We start from the raw sequence: 17,411 nt of genomic DNA, 5'->3' as shown, positions 1-17,411 counted from the left end.
AGACAGAGGCCACAACACGAGGTACACCTTCTTGGGCCGGAGCAATGCAAATAACACCAAGAAAGGCAAGCAAATAGGGACCCAGACCTAGTCTTTTATGAAGTTTTCAACGTTCAAGTTGGTATCGACACCCAAAACTACGACCTAATGCCGGCTGGAGCAATCATCAGCGTGGAATCAATGAGCATGATGGCCGTAGTGGATAGAGGGGCACAAGCCCACGTCATGCCCCTCAGGATCCTTCCAAACAAGCTCAGAGGGACCCTGATAGCAACCAGGATGAATATGCGGCCATTTGGATACAAGCTTATCCTATCAGAGGGCATCGTCCAAGCCAAAACCTCCTGTCAAGGCTCTAAATCCCAAAATGAGTTGACTGTGATCGACGACCAGACAATGGGCAGGCCAATTGACCCAATTATCTCCAAGGCCATTGCGCCAGAACTCGGCATGATCAAGCTAAATCCAAAGCTCGTTCCATTTTATAAACCCAATGACCTAACCTGTCCTCTGACTAATAAACACTCCAAATATTATTGTGTCGCATTACAATCTACCTGGTGAAATGACGACAAAGTCAACCACCCAGTGGTTCAAACACACCGAATTCCACGCCTGTTTCACGGGCCTCGGCCTCCTAAAAGGTCACAGTGCCTTGCTCTTTCGAAAACCAAAACCCAAATTGCTCCATCTCATAACCCTTCATTCCACCTTCAAGGCCTAGTTCAAGCTGTGTCTACCATGATCCAGAATGGGGTGGTAGATCCGCACACAGGACCGGCTGATTGGATATCAAACCTCGCAGAGATGGTCGTAAATAACGGCTCACTACGCATCACAGTCAACCCTACCGGGACTCAACTCGGAGTTACGGCACACATGAATACCCATCCCTCCTCATGAAAGTATTAGAGCTAAGGTGGTGGGGTGCACTGTAGTTTCGTAGTTGAACTTTACTCAAGCCTTCCTACCAACTAGAATCGGACCCCATGTCTAGGCAAATGATGCCCACTAAGTAATGATCCCATTGCAGATTTTTAGTGCCAATCCATTGTGGTAGTGCATATTCTAAAAATTGATTTGGCAAGAGGCTATCATCAAATTCCAATGACCGAGGATGATATGACAATTACCGTGGTATTCACATCATTCAGTCTTGAGAACTTTTTGCAAATACCTACTAACTTCCCAACGTGTAATGGATGGCGTACTTTATAGATTGCCTTTCTTATTTGTTTAGTTGGACGCTACGTTCGGATAGCCAGTTCTTCTGCACCCGAACATTTAAAACTTCCCAGACAAGCTCTGCAAGATGCTGGGGAGGTCTTTCAGCCAAGAAAATGCTTATTGGACATGTCAAAGTTGATTGTTCTCGAGCATAACGTCTCGGCTAAACAAGTGTTGGCCTCCAAGGACAAGTGGGTGCAGTGATAGATTGTTCATATGATTTCAATAGCTTGAAAATAGTTTTTGGACCACCATTCAATTTGTTAAAATACAGGTTCAATTGAGATTTGAATTTAATCGAGACATCTTTCGTCACTTTGAATGTAGGGTTTGTCTGAATTGGTAGAAAACATATTGATAACTTGGTTTTCTCGGAGGAGAAACACTGCTTCATGAGTTTTTTTCGGTTCATCATTTCACCGCTGCATTGCCTATGTCACTAGCATCAAGATGACGCATCGTTCCTTTCAGAATCTTTATTGAAACCCTGAAACCCAGCCTCGGTGGGTTAAGGTCCTTTGTGTCCAAGTTCTGCAGGGTTGCAGAACAGCGCGTAAAAGTCCTGCTGGGATGCGGAACATTGTGTCAAAGTCCTGCATGGCAAGGACCCTTGGAACGGATATGGGGACGTTTAGGCAAGCTCTGGCAGGTTCGTTTGTTTGCTGGTACCAATGTGAGTGAGGCAAGTTTGGGGCTTCAAACACGTTTTTGAGAAGCTAACCCTTCTTTAACATTGCTATATGAGGAAAGGTCAGCTTCGGCAAAACCGAAGTTAGGTTAACTAAGTAAGGATATTATCAGCAATGCATTTCCTTTTCAATCTCCACATGCGTCACAGTTTCAAGTGATATGACTTATGAGTAGGGACGGGTAAATCTTGTAAAAGGAATTTTTGTCACTAAAGACCCCTTTTTAAACATTTGCACCTTCTTACTATTATTTTGCACTTTTTTGCACATTTGGCCAAAAACTGTTGCTTTGGTTGAAATCGGAACTTTCACGTCGTTAGAACTGGTTTCAAAGTCTGAAACAAAAGGCTGTTGCCAAAATATAGATATGAAAAGCTGAATTTTGAATCATTGACGATAAAAGCACTCCACTTTAGGTTGAGAAACAAGGGAAAACAGATATGAAAAGAGTCAGCTTCAAGTTCAAAGAGACAAGCTAAGTAGGGCGCTAAGATAGCTAAGCAGCCCAAAAAGACGCAACAATGCTGCGTTCCTTACTTCCTCCACGCTAATTATCTTCTCTTTTTGAGGAAGAAAAATACCAACTATTCTTCAGTTAGATTAAGGTAGAGAGTAAGTCATTGTTGTAGATCTACTGCTAGAAAAAGAGGAAAAATAAGCAAAGAGAAGCATTCCTTCCTCCATGTCAATTTTGTCTAAAATTGAGGCAAAACTCTGCTTTTCAAATTCGAACTACTTTGAAAAATAGATTTGAATTTCCCATCTCTTTTTATCTAACTTGCACCTTTTATTACGTTTTTTGGCCTCTTTGAATCTTTTTCTGTATCTTTTAGGTTTTTTTTACACCTTTTTGTCTCTGAAAGGCTATTTTACACATTTTGCCCGTCCCTATTCATCATGCCTGAATATCAATTTATGGTGAAAAGTCAGCTTTACATTGATGAATGGCTATATTAAACTTACAATGTGACGAAAAAAAATCTCGGCAAAACCTACATTCTGGTGAAGTTTTCTGGCTGAAAATATGCTTTTTAAGTTTTTGGTTAGAATACGTCTGGGGATTACTGGATAGGCCAAAATGCTTGGATGCATCTTATTCATGAAACTTTTCATGACATCAAAAGAGCCAGATTGGTATTCAAAAAGGGATTGTGATTGGCGAAATGACATTTGTAGGGTAATATCCTGACACGGTTTTTTGAAAAGACCTTGTAGGCAAAATGTAGTACGTCCTTGACCTTGTTGGTGAATCATTTGACAAAAAGTGTAAAAAACACCCATGACTGATCACTAGCACATAAAATGCCCTCTTTAGCTGGATCTTTTGAGGAAAAAACGTATTGGATCACAAAGGAGGTTTAAATGTAAAACTTGGTAGCAATTAGACCGTTAATCTAGCTATTCAAAATATTTAAGGCATTGGAGCTCTCCGGCTGTGATTCGTGTATCATTTCAAAGAAGTTTGAGCAACATGAAGTGACACATTCTCTTCAGTCAATTTTAATTTCCTTTCAAAATTCGGATTGCTCTCAATGAGGAGTGAATTTGGAGGTTTAGTTAGTGATTTCCATTCTTTTCTTACCGCCTGCAGTAAAAAAGCGACAAGGACCGTTTGGTCTGGTTGCGGCTGATCGGACAAGTTTGGGCCGAAACGAGTTTGATACATTTATTAGCAATACCATGGTCTCTATCACTGTTATAATGATTTAGAATCAATTCAGACACCAAGGCATACATCTCATTCATAATATCTTTACTTGCTTACTCGCAAGTCCAATCTCTGCTTTCAAGTATCAAGTCAGTAAATCAACGTAACTGATTCTCCTCCTCTCGTACTGTCTGAGTGAGCAAAGCTCTGCTCAACCCAGCTAAAAGCTCCGTAGATTTAACGAGATGATATACGAGAAACAAAGAAATTTGCCAAGAAGCAAGTAAGACTATTTTGAATGGAATGCATGCCTTGGTGTCCCCGTATTGATTCTAAGTCATAATAACCATGATAGAGACCATGGTATTGCTAGTAAATGTAACAAACTCTTTTAGGCCCTAACTTATTCGAGCAGCTGCAACCCGGCCAAACGGCCCATTTCGCTATCTTTACTGCCGGCGGTAAGAAAATAATAGAAATCAATAATCCTCCAAATTCATCCCTCATTAACAAAATGGCCCTTTTGCTTCAAAACTAATATCTACAATTCGAGCGCAATAGGCTCCTAACCACCCTAAAATCAGCTGGCGAGAAAGAAAGACGATATGATCCCGTCCTATTTGTTTAAAGGTAACTGTGCCCAACTTACTTGAGAATGTTAGATACTGTTCTCCTCCGTCCAGATAGTCTTCCGTCCGATATGCGTCAAAATACACGGAGAGAGGCTGGTTAATTAAGCTCTTCAATTCGGTCTGGTTCCTGCCGATGGCTTCCAATAGGGACTGCATCTCACCACCTGAATCCTTCACCAGTTGTTTTAATCGGGCATCTAGGTCAGCGATCTGGTTATTGCTGCTGTATTTATTGACGTCTATCTCGCCCTGAAATAAGCGGTAAAGTTCATGCGGTGTTCAATAGACGGCTAATAAATGGCTGATTGCATCCCACCCTCCTTGTATGATACGTACTTGCAATCCTAGTTTATCTTTTTTCAGTGCGTCTTTTAACTCTAGATTCTCTTGGTTCAACTTGGCAAGCATATCCTGATTGTCGTGTTCCATTTGCGCTCTCAGGTCGCGTTTTTCTTTTTCCAATTTGGACCGGAGTTCATCAATCTCTTCCTCCCTTTTAATATTTTCCTTGGCCATCCGCTTGTACAACTGAATTATCTCGTTCTCGCGGGCTTGTTCTTGTTCCTTGAGTTGCTCCTGGATTTCCTCCTCTTTTTTGCGTCTCAGCTCCTCCTCTTGATTTAACTTGGTTTTCATGTCCTTGCTGTCTTTCTCCATGTAGTCGCGCAACTCTTGCTTTTCCCTCTCCAAACGTTCCTGTAAAGCCTCTGCCTCTCGTTTCCGCAGATCGTTCTCGCTTTGAATCCAAGCATTGACATCCTCCAGATTGGTCTTCCGGTCCTCATTTTCGGCTCTATGAAGAAAAAAACCACGTTAGTGAATGACAAGAAATGTTGTTTTCCAATCCCAACTCCTATAGATATCAGAGCTAATTTTGCCCACTTATGATAATAGGTGAGTTGTTAACGTGGTTGTTTGCACATAATGGCAAAACAGCTAAAAAATGCAGAACAACTTTCTGTTCACCTGGAGTGTTCTCAAATGTTGTACTACAAAACTCGTTGCATAACTTGCATTCATTGCATCATTTTCCTTCAGAATGTTGGTATATAGAAGACACGTTTTGTAAGACTATGTTTGGACAGCGCTAGTTTTATAGTCGTTACAGAAATCGACCATAGGTCAAACCAACATCCACATAATCCAAAACACTCACGTAAAAAAGTCATTCAAATTTCGGGCTTGCTCCACGCGTTCAAACCGTTCTTGTTCCAGTTTTTCTCCTATTCTGTCAGTGTCTTCTTGCTGCTTGTTGCCTTGTCTCTTCAAATCATCTCTAAGCTGCCTTCCCTCAAATTCCCTAATTTTTATTTCGCCGTTCAAGTCAGCTGTTAGTTTGGCGAATCCATCCTTCAATTGTGACTCTAAGGTGTCGTTTTGGCTGATCCTTTCACTTTGTTCTTGGTTGATTTGCTCTTTTAATGACTCGTTCTCAGAGAGTAGAAACAAAAGAACCGTTTCCACGCGCCTGGATAGATCCGAGATCTGGTCTTTTTTCTCGGCCAAACTCAACATGTTGAACCCCTGAACCACTTATGTGCTGGTTGAATCACAAATCTTATTTAAACTCGTCACTCTCTCACTTCACACCAAGGACGAATTTCAAAAGCACCCTCAAAGGCATGGATGCATATTTTTGGAACAGAAATACCAGATTGTTAGAGCTGTATGAGGTTGGAGTGTCGAGTATTAATTGAACCGAGAAAGAGAAAGGGGTCGAAGACACATGGGCAGGCGACCGTTCCATTCACCGTGCTTCTCAGGTCGCTCGGTCAAATTGGCATCCATTCAAAAATTTAAATCTCGAGTCTAAGCAACGAACACCCGGCTATTTTTGACACTGTTTCCCTTCTAAGATAAAATGACAACATTCAGGATGGAAGACGTGAGCCAATCACTTCAGGATTGAACATTGGAATCTATCATGTTAACCTAACCTAACTTTTCAGTTGCAAGGGCCTGGGGGCACCAAGGCCTCGGCGCAAGCCTTCGGGAGTTCGGTGACAGGGATCTTACACTTATTTATACCAATGTCTTCCTTTTCTTTGATTTGGGTTTCCACGGGCTTTTCTAACCACTACAGAGTCAAAATCAAAAACCTTTGATAAAAGGTCTAGAAAAATAAATCAGAAGAAGCAAGATTCTAACTTACATTCTGTCAGTCCCCAACTGCGCTCAGCATGCCCAAAAGACTTTGGTTGTTAATATTCTCTAGCTTTTGTATGATATGTTGGTATATTTCATTTTATTACCAAGGTCGAATCCTACATTTACAGCTGATTTTCACAACGACAGCTGCCTCCCCAGCTGTGCGCGGCAAATGGTCAATGGATTATGCCATAAACCACTGAAAATTATGGAAGTACCTCGACCGACGCTAGTCATAACAAAAAAAACAATTCAGCCTCAATCACCTTTGGGCTGTCTGTAGAAACTTTGGTCCGATTTGTTAGTCAAGATATCAGGGCTGCCAGGCATATGTTGAAAATTGAGTTGTCTTGAGCTTCAAGAAAGCCATGGACAGGACGAACCTGTAACTTGACAAGATCAAAGGTTCAGCCCTGATGACTAGTCTTGGTCATCGAGATACGTCCATAATTTTCAGTGGTCTCTGATTATGCATGTACTCGGTTGTAGCGCAGTTGTTTAACGCACGGCCATCTCCCTTATATTTATGCAATCGCATACTTTACATATATAATGCAATAATTGACTAAACCCCATAGTTTGCCATAGCTTCCCTTTTAGCGCATCCCACTTTGCATATGTTGAATCTTTTTAGGGACAATGTATATTTAATAACCAAGAAGATGTCACCACATATTCTTGGGAAATAATTGATGTACCTTTCAAAGCAGAAGAGGTACCATAATGCAAGGTAAAACTTGATCATAGAGGTATTTTAGCTGACTGGGTCAATCAAACCAGGGTGCTGCTTGAGCAACAGGCACACCTACAGTATTAGCTGAGGTTTTGACTGAGGGTACGCCCTGACAATCCCATTTTCCCACATGGGAGCGTCTGCTTTTATATTAGAATTTTGCTCAAGAATACTCAAATACAAATGTCAAACAGAGAAGTAGAGGTCTTAGTCTGTCACCTCCAAAGTCTTGATCCATTCAGTGTCACAATGTATAGGCCCACGTCTTGTTTAGTAAGCTGATTTTGTCAACTCTCAAATTCACAGGAAATGAGTCGAATCAGGCAGTTTGCTCAAAGGTTACACTCACAAAATATAAAAGAAATATATGAAATAGGCAATAAAAGTGCATGTGTATAAATGTTAACATATTAGAATATCTGGGTTGGACAATTGATAATTCTCTGTTAATCCACACATTTGACAAAAAACAGCATTGATGAAAAATGAATGAGTTATCTTTTAGTAGAGTTTGAATTTCTTCCTATTAGGAACATTGCATAAAAGGCAGGCATTATTTAAGGGGTGTAGAGTAATACCAAAGAACAGTAGACTAGATTTCAATTTGAACTTTTGACTCTAATAAACTGTTTTTCTCGCAAAAGCATGCAAAATACTAAAACAGTCAAATAAAACAGGTGCCATATCTCTTAAGATATATCATTCCATGATTATGAAGCATCAAAATGAGTTTAAAGAACACTATGTAGCTCAGAGCTACAATATCTCTACTTTTGGATTGAGGGCCATTCCCAAAGAGAGAACAATAGTGTCATAACAAACGTGTCACATTACTTAAAATTTGGTCAAGATGTTTCTGAAACAATTTTCTACAAATAACATGTTTAGCAAAAGCGTATTGACTGATTGTGTTTTGAGCAAATTCTTCATTTATCAAGAAAACCTAATTAGCACTTTTCAGTTGTAGTTTAAGACATTTTTGAAGTAAATTTGTGTCGTATATGTGTAAGACGATTTGGAATCAGAACAAAGGACAAGGAAAAGTCTCGTGATCGGGTGGTGGGTTAATAGCCGGCCGCAGATATCGCCTATTTGGTATAAAACGCCCGGCATCAGTTTCAACTACATAAGAACAACCGGACTCTGATATCTGGACAATCTTCCCCACCCCAAAACACCAACGCTTATCAACTGGGTGATGGACTATGTCGCCCAGGCTCAGCTTGGGTAGAGGCATCCCTCCGGACAACTAATCTAACCTTCCCACCAGGTTTTGGCACAAAATGTGTTGGGGCGCACCAAGTGGGTGCACCAGGTTCTGAGTGCATTTGTCATCATACCGGTCTGTATAAGTTCGTGGCAGAGGTCATTGGCTGGTTTCTCATAATACATGGGCACCAATTGAGCAGTTGTCACATGGTATGGGCTAAAATCTTGATTAGTAACGAGCTCAATTTTCATCGGACCACCAGCCATGGATCCAACAGCATCTCTGAGGGATGAAAACATAACGTCAGCAGATCAAATAAAAAATCCCTGATGATGTTTTCCTGGATGCCATTCGTTTTGAGCTGTCTTATGGTCCATTCAATGTCCTTGTATTGCTCTGTGGACAATTCGAAGTTCGTTTCTGGCTTAATGGGGAACTCGCGTTTCCCTTTGGTCTTGGCTGGTAAGCCAACAGTGGTGGCTATGTTGTTCACCTCGGTCCAACTGCGCCATGTCGTGTATGTGTAAGATGATTTGGAATCAGAACAAAGGACGAGGGGAAGTCTCTCAGTGGAGCACCATGAACCGAGTGTATTTCAACAGCAGAAGACATGAGTTGTATACGAGCATATATCTGATGAGCAGAACTGCCAAATACTACAATTTGAAGCATATTTACATGCATGGTTTCAAGCACATACCATCAATGGTTACAAAAATGACATTAGTCACATATTTTGTGCAATAGTTATGCCAATAATTGACATTCAAAAATTTCAGCATTAAAAGTTTAGGCCTAACTTGGCGGGAAAGGTTTGGTGATCACAAAAAAGTAGCGTTTCCTTGCTTTAGTGTCCTTACTCTATAGATGAGTTTGTTGAGATTGGCAAGGCTTGTAAAATTGAGCGTTTAGGTGAATTTGTAGTCACAGATCAAGATGCTTTAGAGGCCATCAGGGATTTGAGTCTCTCGAGCTCTCCTGGTCCTGATGGTGTGACATCTCAGTTTCTCAAACGGACTTTCAGAGTCCGATTTTGGTACTTTAGTCACGTGATTGCAAAAAACGTGGCTTTACGTTTGATGGATGGTTTTGATGCACGCCTCAACAGTTTTCATGAAGCCCCACCTTTATTACTTTCAATATAACACGACGAAGCCAAACCAGCCACAGGCTAAAAGGAACCGAGGGGTCAATAACTTGTTCCTTGATTATAGACAATTATTTTGTTTAAAGCTGAATATGGCATGTTCAGTTTCATGCATGTGTATATGCACAAGAACCATACAATTAAGCCCTGTGGGCTTATGAAAAGGGTTTTGCTCACCTGGTTCCTAAGACAAAGGTCTTTAGATATGTTTTCTCATGTAGCAATTGGTCAATGATTTTTGATAAGCTATCAACTATTCTAAGTTTGTGAAATGAGTAAAACTTCATTCAAGTTAATTCACAAATGTGAAAATGGCGCTTGTCACATTTTACAACATCTCATAGAAATTTCAGCTTGGCCTGTTTCACTCATTTAAATATTGGTCTTACATAGTTTCATTCTCTTTGCACTCAATCCTAGTGCCCTGTATTAAAAGAGTGCAACAGTGAGGTCAGAGCACCAATGCAGTTAATTTTGAACCTTCAATTCTGTTCCAAAAAATTGAGTTTACATGGATCCCGGATCCAAACCAAACACATTTTTGTAAATGTTTATGCTTTAAGAGTTAGTTCTAAGGTTTAAATTACTTTTCAGGCATCCTTATCTGCAATCACAGCAACACCAGATTCAAACTAGGTATTTTTCCAATAGAAATTTTCTGATTTTTTCTGATGAAATGCTTACTGGTTCGTGCTCCTGTTTTCTCGTACTACAGGGTTGCCACAAAGTTCGGCTGCGATAGGATAAGTACCTGTAAATCCGCTTTGACTCAAACAATTTGGCTCCTATTGGCGAATCTAATTGGCATAACTGGCAAGTCCAATAATAAACAAAAGAAATTGCTAATTTCAAGGTGGTTGGATCAGGACTTCATTATGACTGACTACAAAAGTCTTCGGAAATTGGTCATTGACCTTCATTGCAAAGGGAAGTCAAACCAAGAGGTCAAGAAAGGTGTCAAGCTATTTAAAGTTTCAAAAACTTTTGTGACTGACACTCTGAGAAGATATAGGGAGACAGGTTCAGCTGATGACAGGCCCAGATCTGGACGCCCAAGATCAAAGAGAACTCCAAAGGTTGTGAAGTGTGTTCGTGAAAAAATTCGCCAAAATCCACGTCGCCGCCAGACTGATCTTGCCAGAGAACACTCCATGGGCCGATCGGCAAGGCAACAATTGCTGAAAGAAGGCCTCAAAGTTCGTTCTTACAGGCTGAGGAAAGCTCAACTGCTCTCTGAGGCTACAAAGGAGAAGAGACCCTAAACACAACACAAATTTGAACTGACAACAAATATGTGAAGGTTAAGGTGCATCGTTAAACTGTACACTTTTGGTGAAGATTTGGTCAAAATTTGGTTGAAGTACTGAAACATATTATAGTTAAGTTAAAATTATAGCAGCTTCATGATTATGACAGTTATTGAAAGTTATTGATTGTGGTGTGGTTTAATCACTAAAAGGTTAAGGTAATGTGATGGAATTTAATCAACATTCCAGTTGAATCAAGTCCAAACAATACCCAATTGCAATGTCATAGTTTAGCTGAAGTATCTGGGACAAGCAGTAAGCCAATATTCAAGTTCAGATTTGACAACGGTGAACTAAAATGGACGTCGTTAACAAGGAGTTTGTAAATCTCAACTGGTAGTTCGTAATTTTTACTGTAATTTCGTTTTCAATTTTAGCAACCTGAAAAAAGTATAGCTTGGCATTATGACATAACTAATGAATATGTGCAAGAATGCACTTTTTTCTTTGTCTTATTCAAATTTGGAATGTTATCCTTGGGCGATTTTTGCACTACAGCAATATTTCCAACTTCTTCTAATCGCCAGTGTAGCCACAGCCTTCTGTGTTTTTGAACTGCGAACAGAAACAAAAATTCTAATCTCCTAAACTGTTCACTTGTTTCCAAATGAGCATTTCGTACATCTTGTTGACTAGATGAGCTTGGCCAAAGTTGAGCCCAAAAGTAAACTTAGGCAACTCATGTTCCGTCCACCAGCCAGGGGTGAAAGGTCCTGACTTATATATGGGCTTAAATTTCTTAGACCTATCTTAAGGCCTCCGGTTATAACCCTAATCAGGGCCTACGAGCAATAATTCGAGCTTCCTTTATCAGGGCCTCAAACAATCATCAATTGACTAAGGATACAAATCGCTAGCTACCTCTACTCCCTACGGTCCCAGATCAATCTCAGTTGTCTGGCATATACCTGGGCCAATCTTCAAGGCGAACTATCCTGCAAAATGTGGTCACTATCCCAGTCTAAATGCGTTTCAAATGCGACTCAACTTCATCTCGGCATTCTCTCCCTAAAGGTTTGGCTTTGTTTAGAAGAAAAAGGAGGACGAAAAACAACTGTTGCCAACATCTATCGAGAATGGAACAACTTGTCACTGAAACATTAACAAGAGAACATGGCTTGAGCGATCACAACCCTATCTTGTGGACTATGAAAACATTTGCAACCAAGCACAACAAAACCCAAATTATAGGGCGAAGTTATGGAAAGATCGATTGTGACAGTTTTAGGTTTGATCTGGCAAAGCAACCATGGGAAGATCTAGCGTATGGAGAAATTCAGATGAAGGCGGAAAAAAATGTTAAAGTAGCCTTGCAAAGGACTTAAATCGAATCTACTCTTGGGTAACTGAGAGTAATATGGCCCTGAACGGAATGAAATTCCGCTCAATGACATTTGGGTCAACTCCTTTAAATACTCCACTCGTAGATAATGGAGGTAAAGATATTGAGCAGGTCTCATCTATGAAAGATCTAGGTGTAGTCCTCCAAAATAATGGAAAGTTCGATGAGCATATCCAGCTGAAGGTGGGTAAGGCTTTTCAAATGTGTGGTTGGATATATCGCACGTTTAAGTCCAGAGATAGCATCACGATGCTAACTCTGTACAAGTCGATTGTCCAGCCACATCTTGAATACGCCTCACCCATTTGGGCTCCAATGAGTTCAGCAGGTTTGCAAAAGGTCGAGCAAGTCCAAAGATGTTTCACTAGGAACATCACAGGAATGAGAGAGCTCTCGTATTGGGAAAGGTTAGAACGGTTGGGATTGTACAGTACTCAGAGAAGGTACGAAAGGTATCTGATATTGTACGTTTTCAAAAGTATCCATGAGCTTTGTCCCAACCCAGGGTTTAGGGTCAATTCTAGTGACCGTAGAGGCTTAATGTGCGTTTTGAGAGCACCTTCAAGTCTTCGAGAATCCAGGCTAGTTCGAACAATGAAGTCCACATCTCTTCTTTCTCGGGCTCCTTCATTGTTTAATTTGCTTCCCTCTGATATTCGTAGGGAATACGTAGGCCTTGTTGATCCGGTAGCATCTTTCAAGTCAGACTTGGACAAATTTTTAGATAGCATTCCAGATCAACCCTACATTCAAGGATTAGCTCGGTCTGCCAACTCAAATTCGTTGGTAGACCAAATATCATATAAAAATTGAAAAGTAATAAATAGACGAATTATAATCTTTCATTTTAATAGTACTTGGGATTACATTCCCTGTAGCGGTTAGAAAAGCCCGTGAAAAACCAAAAAAAAAAAACCAAAAAAAACCAAAAAAAAAAGAAAAAAAGGTCTTAAACAAGCACACACCTCTGAAGTTTATCAGGATAAAGCCAAAGAGATCGCCCAAACCAAGTGTTCAGTTGTGCAAACTGCGACGGCTCAGGGACAATGCCAGAAGCAAGAATAAGAAAGGGAAGCTAAAGAACCTTCGAAAGCAATGCAATCGTCAAGCTCAAATTGAAAGTATCTCTGACATCGGAAAAAGATAAAAACATAAAAAACAAATCCGCAAGAGGTCTGGAAAGTTGTCAAGGAAATCACGGCAAATCACGAGTGGCAAAGTAACGTCGAATACAATCAAATCCAATGGACTGGTGCTTGACATCTGCAAAACCGCAGAACATTTCAACAGATTTTTTCTCTCAAAGGTTGAAAGGATCCAAAAGGGTATTGGTGCCTCCACAACATATCCCCTCATGGGAGCTCGAACTAGAATTATCAAATTGGAGTGATCACATATGTATGCAATCCTATTTCGTGTATGGAATACAATAACCACAAAAATGGATCAATGCGGGTCTAACTAATTAGAAGAGACGCTGACAGCACTGTTATTTCGAAATATGATAAGGCAATGATATCTTACTGTTCAAAATGACCTTTGAAATGAACTACAACAGATATCATGCTAAATCGTTCCCAAATCTGCATGTGATACTCTAGCATACCCACAAATACGAAATCCTGTCAATTTACATATCAAATATCTCAGGCGATTTTCTTCTCAGCTACCCGTGTCTTTCATATCTGTTGTACAGGAATGTCCAGATTTCCCTGCTGCATCTTTGACGACCCAATCTTGTGAAGGCCTTTGCTAACGTCCGTTTGTTTGTATTATTGTCTTAGAATAAACCATTGCAATTACAATAAAAGTCCCCGTCTCGACAATGATACAATGTTGGGAGTTTTGGCGAGTTCAGGGTCGATATTTATTCACCCAATATTATCAACTCATTTGAGAAGACTTTGCATATTCTTCTCAGCTACCCGTGTCTTTCTTGTCGTGTTTACATTCGCAGTTCCTGTTGCACGGGCACTAATCTTTTGGGAAAAAAGGAATATTTCCCGACATAACCTTGAATGTTTCAAGGAGAAGAATTTGTTATCAAGAGGCAGGAAATTACGGTGATGCACGTCACAACAAACACTCAAAGAGGTTCTAAAGACGAAAGCAAGCATGCATTCAAGCAAGTCCGATGTTTATTTGATTTCTCAAAACATGAATAAAACGGGCACATGCCTATTCTCGCCTTAAAGGTGGTTGAAAGAAGTCAAACGAAGTAAAAATGTGCATGGAGTGGAATTTTAGATTCTGACATCCAGAGAATCATTTCCAAGATGTTACAGTACCATAAAAGAGAATTGTACATATAAACATCAAATACCGAGGACCCGAATTAAAAGAAGCTGAAAAACGCTTTTATTCATTGTCGGATCTTTACATACTTATACAAATAGCTTGGTTCAATCAAAAGGCTTATGATGCTTTATTGATATAAAAATGTCTTAAAAGTGTCATTCAAGTCAGTCTGGTTATGGCTTTGCTCCATTCCATTCCCATCATGAAGCCTTTTGAATATTTCGTTGTCTTGGCCTCTTTGGCTGGCACAATTTCTTGTCGCTCAATGACAAGGAGCTCAGATGATCGAGCTGAGGTAAGCCCATTAAAGGTCTTCAATCTGGTTGAGTGTTTTCAAGACCTCTCTCTTTAATGTCCCTCTAACCCTCGTTTCAGTTTGTTTGTGAAAACTTCTTGTATCGACCCCCGTTTTCGGATGTTCGTCTCGCCTTAATAAATTGTTTGTATGTAAGAAGTTCCAAATATCGCGAAAACATCAACATTTGCACCATGTACAGAATGAAACAGGTTAGTACATACAGAGGGTAAATCTAAATTCATCCCCATTTCATGGTTAATACTAGTTTGCTTTGAAAATGATTTTTTAACTCTTCCCTTAGATTGATCGACGTTGGTACGGTAGTTTCATGCATGATCCCTTGGAAATTGATTGGGACGAAGTTCGCGATTACTACAATTCCTTAGGGCTTGGATCCATCTACGCAGCTTGCAAGAAAACACAACCAAGGATCTGTAAGCATGGCAGCTTTTGGTCTGGAACAACATATGGAGTATGCTCCACCTATAAAGACTATAAAGAGATGGATGCAGCAATCTGTTCATTTTACTCTTGCATTCAAACACTAACAAAGCGCGTAAGTGATGGGGCCATTTCATTGGCTTTGTTTCAAAATTATCAGAAATAATGACGCCCAACGCATGTTTTCCTTAGCATTGTGACAGTGTTCTCGCTACTACTACCACCACAACCACCACCAAAACAGCAACGACAACGACTGCAACTACACCTAAAACCACAACCACCACTCCTGAAAGTACAGTTTCCTTGACTGAAGAAGAAACCACCACAACGATGAAAGAAACAACGGTCACTGAGAAGGAGATCACAACAATTGAGGAGGAGACTACCACAACTATGGAAGAAACTATCACGACAGAGGAGGACGCTACCACGACTATGGAAGAAATTACAACGACTGAGGAGGAAACTACCACGAGTGAGGAGGAAACTACTACGACTATGGAAGAAACTACCACCACTGAAGAGAAGACTACCACAACTATGGAAGAAACTACCACCACTGAGGGGGAAACTACCACGACTATGGAAATAACTACCACCACTGAGGAGGAGACTACCACAACTATGGAAGAAACTACCACGACAGAGGAGGAGACTACCACAACTATGGAAGAAACTACAACGACTGAGGAGGAAACTACCACCACTGAGGAGGAGACTACCACAAACATGGAAGAAACTACCACCACTGAGGAGGCGACCACCACAATTATCGAAGAAGCTACCACCCCTGAAGAGGAGACTACCACAACTATAGAAGAAACTACTACCACTGAGGAGACTACCACTACTATGGAAGAAACTACAACGACTGAGGAGGAAACTACCACGACTACGGAAGAAACTACCACCACTGAGGAGGAGACTACCACAACTATAAAAGAAACTACCACCACTGCAGAGGAGACTACCACAACTATGGAACAAACTACTACTACTGAGGAGGAGACTACCACGACTAAGGAGGAGATTACCACTACCATGGAAGAAACTACCACGAATGAGGAGGAGACCACCACCATAGCTGCGCTTGTTTTTGATCCTGATATGCCAGCTGGACTAAAAAGTTGCATTGAGACTCCCTTTGGCAATGAAGATGTTAAATTGATTTATGGCATTGGGAATGCTTACGGAAACCGCTTGACCCAAGCTGGATTCGGAAAGGTGATTGTACTTTATCAATTTCACCTTCAATCCAACTCTTTTAGTCACTTGTCCTTCTTCTTTAGGCAGCTGATGTTCTTGCAAAGTTCGTGGAACTAAATCTAAACGTGGATAAATTTAAGGGATGGTTGAAGACCACTGCCAGAGTCAATGCCAATTTCCAAAGTAAAATTGCTGATTGCATTTCCAAGAAATGCGAATTCCTTCCTGCCCAATGTAGCCCAGAACCTGAGCCCACGACGCCTGAAATCGAACAAGGCGTAGGTTGAAAAAGTTTTTCAATTCATTTCACCTTCTTAACTGTTTCAATTTTCTTTAGTTCCAATGTCCTGCTTTGAATGTCACCTCAGGGATTGTTCAAACTGTCAGCCAGGCCTATTGTGGTTGCCGGCAAAAGGACAGTGCATCAATGATGTTCAACGGTGCTAAAGTCGTTGGCTATGGCCCTTGCACTCGAAGACCCCCACCACTGAAGGAAGACAGCAACCTGTGTGCTCTGAATGCCTTGGGTTGGGTAAGCTGCACTCATGACGAATTGCCAAATCGGCAAGAATCCCTTCACATGCAAATGATCAAGTTTGCAGTGTTGGTATTTTCTTTCATCAGATCAAGCAAATTACGGCAAAAATGAACAACATCTACATCCAATTTGATGAACTGGAAGTTGCTTTTACCGCCCAAGGGCTTGCTCCAGTGTTGGAAAAATGTCGTCAAGTGTTTGACAAAGAAGCGTATGCCCAATTTACGAGAAGACAAGACCCTGAGATCACGGGTACTTACGACAAACTCTCTGCTTCAATTGATGACTTCCTTGACTGTGTTGGAATGGTAAGAAATCGATAGTCATTTTTCATTTCATGGCACCTAATCAACTTGAAATTTTGCTTACATATCTGTTGTACAGGAATGTCCAGATTTCCCTGCTGCATCTTTGACGACCCAATCTTGTGAAGGCCTTTGCTAACGTCCGTTTGTTTGTATTATTGTCTTAGAATAAACCATTGCAATTACTATAAAAGTCCCCGTCTCGACAATGATACAATGTTGGGAATTTTGGCGAGTTC

The 17,411-nt window shown here is 40.7% G+C and overlaps 2 protein-coding genes and 1 long non-coding RNA gene across 4 annotated transcripts in view; 2 read left to right on the top strand and 1 right to left on the bottom strand.

Annotated features, from left to right (window-relative positions):
* The window catches only part of LOC131882937 (uncharacterized), a 2,220-nt gene extending 1,027 nt beyond the window's left edge, over window positions 1-1,193 (top strand). Inside the window, exon 3 of one of the 2 annotated variants that reach the window (XR_009373558.1) lies at window positions 3-1,193. This is a non-coding gene — a long non-coding RNA (uncharacterized LOC131882937). The remainder of the gene's footprint in view (window positions 1-2) is intronic. The other variant, XR_009373557.1, reaches the window with a different exon arrangement.
* LOC131882936 (myb-like protein X) overlaps window positions 1-5,885 on the bottom strand; it is a 9,469-nt gene extending 3,584 nt beyond the window's left edge. Inside the window, exons 1-3 of the mRNA XM_059230226.1 lie at window positions 5,353-5,885; window positions 4,533-4,989; window positions 4,214-4,445 (exon numbers count right to left, since the gene is read on the bottom strand). Of these exons, the coding sequence (XP_059086209.1) occupies window positions 4,214-4,445; window positions 4,533-4,989; window positions 5,353-5,711 (1,048 nt within the window). The 5' untranslated portion in view covers window positions 5,712-5,885. The remainder of the gene's footprint in view (window positions 1-4,213; window positions 4,446-4,532; window positions 4,990-5,352) is intronic.
* An 8,761-nt stretch (window positions 5,886-14,646) lies between these two features.
* On the top strand, window positions 14,647-17,360 carry LOC131883332 (mucin-22-like). Its single transcript, XM_059230782.1, has 8 exons — window positions 14,647-14,676; window positions 14,757-14,888; window positions 14,981-15,235; window positions 15,313-16,347; window positions 16,413-16,607; window positions 16,667-16,861; window positions 16,954-17,175; window positions 17,252-17,360. The coding sequence occupies exons 1-8, from the start codon at window positions 14,647-14,649 to the stop codon at window positions 17,309-17,311; spliced, it is 2,124 nt and encodes a 707-aa protein (XP_059086765.1). The 3' UTR covers window positions 17,312-17,360.
* Window positions 17,361-17,411: the final 51 nt, after the last annotated feature.

Source organism: Tigriopus californicus, chromosome 7, assembly GCF_007210705.1.
Source record: "Tigriopus californicus strain San Diego chromosome 7, Tcal_SD_v2.1, whole genome shotgun sequence".
NCBI lineage: Eukaryota > Metazoa > Arthropoda > Copepoda > Harpacticoida > Harpacticidae > Tigriopus > Tigriopus californicus.
This window is presented reverse-complemented; position numbering and strand designations above follow the sequence as displayed.